General features: G+C 35.8%; 1 protein-coding gene across 1 annotated transcript; it reads left to right on the top strand.

The window, feature by feature from the left end:
* Positions 1 to 1,440: 1,440 nt before the first annotated feature.
* LOC131001060 (chloroplast protein FOR GROWTH AND FERTILITY 2-like) lies at positions 1,441 to 3,758 on the top strand. The gene is made up of 2 exons (XM_057927238.1): positions 1,441 to 1,975; positions 2,801 to 3,758. Exons 1-2 carry the CDS (start codon positions 1,661 to 1,663, stop codon positions 3,638 to 3,640), a joined length of 1,155 nt encoding a protein of 384 aa, XP_057783221.1. The 5' UTR covers positions 1,441 to 1,660; the 3' UTR covers positions 3,641 to 3,758.
* Positions 3,759 to 4,125: the final 367 nt, after the last annotated feature.

The raw sequence follows: 4,125 nt of genomic DNA, 5'->3' as shown, positions 1-4,125 counted from the left end.
GAAGGGTTTTCTTCAGTGGTACGGTTGTGTGCACCCGGCAAGCACACGGTTTGGTTTGTAGTGCACCTGTTAAGCACTTGCGGAGTGGATTGTTGGTCTGATCAACCAACCGTGGATGTAGGAAATGGTTTTTTCGAACCACGTAAAAGTCTCTGTGTTGTTTACAGTTTTCAGTTTACATTCTTACTTGTGTTATTTCAATTGATAAACTGAACACTGATTAACTGCAAAGAGAAACCTAATAACCAACAATGTGCTCCACCGAGGCTATTGCGAAACTAAGTTTAATTTCCGTTGCGTATGATATCAGTCTGACTGATCTATCTTCTGATAGTCAGGAAGAGTGTTATCATCTCTGTTTTAGCAAACTCGACTGAAGCCCTTACTTGCATCAGTTAAGTTCCAGCAACTTAACTGATAACTCTTAACTGAAGAGCTTTCAGTATCAGTCGTCAACCCTGTTTGGTCAAAACTGATTTCAGTAATACATGCGTCTTTGTTTGCATGAAAAGTTTCGTTTTCATCTCTGACTGAGATCCCTCTGATTGAGGACTGTTTAAAAATAGCTCATAGGTGTATTCCCCCCCATACACCTATTCAAGACACTCAGGACCTAACAACACCAAATGATAAACGGTGCAAACTACTATTTGTGAACAATGAGATTTAGAGTTCACACTCCACCACTTCTCCTCCCTCAAGCCAAAAAAAAAATATACATCATATACATGAATATAAATATTCGTATAATTTAGATGTTTGCCAATTATTTTATGCCACGCATTAAGAAATATTCTTAAATTTGTACCTTTTCAATATTATTTTTTCTTTAACTCACTACAATCATTATTTTTGCCTACTAAATTACTTAATATTATAAAATTTTAAAATATAATACTCGTTAATTCATAAATTATCAATATAATATTAAACATGCAAATTTCAATTTGAAATCAATTTCAAAATTGAATGACAATTTTATAGTTATAATAAAATTTAAGATTCTGAAAAAAAAATTAAGATTTATTTATAAATTATATTTTTTTCTTTGTATTTCATTTTTCTTCATCTTCTTATTTGTTTTATTTCTTTCTAAAATTGTGAAATTTGACTAATTATAAAATATCTAATATGCATATCAAATTAAAGATCACAATAAGAGTTTTAATTTGATATATTTTATGTAAATATTTAATTTAAAATGTAACATTAATATCTATTTAAAGATTAAGATTTATAATTCTCTCTCATTTCTCATCTTTTTTTTAGAAGATTTCTCATCTTCTTTAAATAAATTTATTTTTTATTTTTATTTTCATTCCTTTAACTTATGTTTTATTGGCCTTTATATAATTGTTTTTAAATATTGAGCTTAAATATATTTAATTAAAATTAATTGGTATGGATCAATTTTATATAAATGCCAGTTGTTTCAAACAATAAGAATTGGAGTGAGAAAGGAAAGATTTGTGAGAATTTAGAAAGGAAAGATACGGTTAAACTGCCAACCAGGAGAGTCGGTACACAAATCCTACAGTCTCTGCTCTATCTTCTTTAACTCATCTTTCAACCCTAAAATCTCTGATTTCCAGTTCCACTTCTTTTCAAATAAAAGGGGGGAAATTTCCTCGAGCAGTTTGTGGGTAGAATTAGCAACATCATGGAGAGGTTGATCTACTCCAATACCATTCCTCTCAAACGCCGCTTCAATTCGCCGCTTATTCCACAACTCGCTCAAGCGGACTCGCCCCAGAGACTCCGACCGTCTTCATTGTTTCCTTCGTCTTCGTTTCCGCGCCGATTCAACCCGGTTTCTTGCATTTTCAGTGTGAGCAACTCAGGTTTTCTTTTCCGCAAAGGTGTGGATGATTCGCCGGAGATTAATTTGGAGTCTTCCGTGGATTCGGGCAATGGGTCTGCGCCGGAGCCGAGTTTTCTCAAATGGGTTTCTCAGAAATTGTCTCGGCAACAGAAGGTATCATTTGAAAGTAAATTGTTTCTTTTTTGTTTTTTTAATTTTCTGACTGACTATGGTTTCTTTTAGATTTAGTATATTGTTCAGTTTTGGGTTTATTTTCCTTGGGTTTGTGAGAAATTGCTTTTTTCTTTTATTTTCCTTTCAAAGGACTCGCCTTTCTTCGATCTGATAAATATGAGGGTGAATTGTGGTGTTGAATTGGTATGTTTGGACTTCAGATTTGATTAGAGTATGCCTCCCATGTGTTCTTGAAATCTTGGAAAGACTTACAGAAAATTAGGAACAAAGAAATTATCTTTCCTAGATGTATGTCAAGACAAATGGGTAATTTTAGGATGTTATATTCCCGTTTGGTGTATGCGTTGGAATGAGTAAGATCAAAGAATTTTGCTCATAATTATTCCTCCTCAATGATTTTTCTTTCAAACACCAAAACTTTGTTTTTCCAAGTTGGAATAGCTAAGAAGAAAATGATATTGCAGAATGCTGCTCTTCAAAATCTCTGTATTTTGTGTGAAAAGAGTAGCAAGTAATCTAGTTTGTATACCCCCAGTTGTTTTCCATTTAATGAAATCTTATGATTAAAACTGACTAATTATGTCAAATACTATTTACTGAATCGTAAATATATGCAGATGGTTGATTATGTGACAAAATTGTGTAACTCTGCTTAAGGTCCCTTTATGTTTTGTGTACAGAGCAAATAACAATGTAATTCATATCTCACTCGTCAAAGTAATAAGCAGTGCTCATATATGGAAAATTAGGATAAATTAGCTAGTTGACCCAAATGTTATTGACTAGTTTCAAAATCTGTTGCAGGTGGTGAATGCTGGGAAAGTAATACTACTATCGGCGTTCATTTTGACATTTCTACATCCAGCTACTGTATCTCCAGCCTTTGCAAGTATCCAAACTGCAGCCAACTCAGGAGGTCCAGCTGCAGTTGCAGTTGGCAACACTCTCATCCGCAGTGAGTTACTAAGTAGTGCGTGGACGGGCTTTTTCGCGGGCTGTCTGCACACGCTCTCTGGGCCAGATCATCTTGCTGCATTAGCGCCACTCTCAATCGGCCGCTCAAAAATGGAAAGTGCTGCCGTTGGAGCTCTATGGGGATGTGGGCACGATGCTGGCCAGGTGCTGTTTGGCTTACTATTTTTACTTTTGAAAGACCGACTTCACATTGAGGTAATCAGAACGTGGGGAACAAGAGTCGTGGGCCTAACTCTGCTCGTTATTGGTGCAATGGGGATCCGGGAAGCTTCAGAAGTCCCTGTACCTTGCGTTGCCCTAGAAAATGGCGAATGTGATGTTAGTGAGTATGAAGCCCTTGCGAGCCAACCAGCTGGAAAGAAGAAGATTGGATTTGCTACATTTGCCACGGGAATTGTGCACGGGCTTCAGCCTGATGCGTTGCTGATGGTCTTGCCGGCACTTGCTCTGCCTTCCCGACTAGCTGGTGCTGCATTTTTGTTGATGTTTCTAGTTGGGACAGTGATTGCAATGGGAAGTTATACTGTGTTTATAGGGTCGTGTAGCGAGGCACTAAAGGAGAGAGTTCCCCGGATAACAGAGAAGCTCACGTGGGCGTCTTCCCTCATAGCAATCGCGTTGGGGCTGGCTCTTCTAGTCAGCCAATATTTCGGATTTAATCTTTATTGATTTTCATTGTGAGTCTCGAATTATGGTATGTTTAGATGTAGTTGAGGATCTTGTAATTGATTTAGTGAATTGAGAGATCTTGCAGCTTTGCATTTTGAATGCAAGATATAAAGCTAAATGCATTTCTACAACATTTCAATAATTTAAGCAGAATGACGACTGCCAACCCATTTCTACAACATGGTGATTTTCAGACAAGAATCATAGCATAGTTTGTTGAGAATCATATCATTAGAAAAAATGAGGAAAACCATTGTTTTTTGGGTACTAACTCTTTACCTGTATAATACTCCATTAATTCGTTGTTTGATTGCCCATCCAACAAGACTAAAAGGAAGTTAAAGTCTCATTTAATGCTGAGAGAAAAATAAATAAAACTAGGATGGTATAGTTATATGTCTCATTTAATAAAACCTGAGAGAAAAATAAATAAAACTAGGATGGTATAGTTATATGTCTCATTTAATGCTAAGAAGAAACAACAT

This window comes from Salvia miltiorrhiza, chromosome 8 (assembly GCF_028751815.1).
Source record: "Salvia miltiorrhiza cultivar Shanhuang (shh) chromosome 8, IMPLAD_Smil_shh, whole genome shotgun sequence".
NCBI lineage: Eukaryota > Viridiplantae > Streptophyta > Magnoliopsida > Lamiales > Lamiaceae > Salvia > Salvia miltiorrhiza.
Note: the sequence above shows the minus strand (reverse complement) of the source record. Positions and strands in the feature narration are given on the sequence as shown.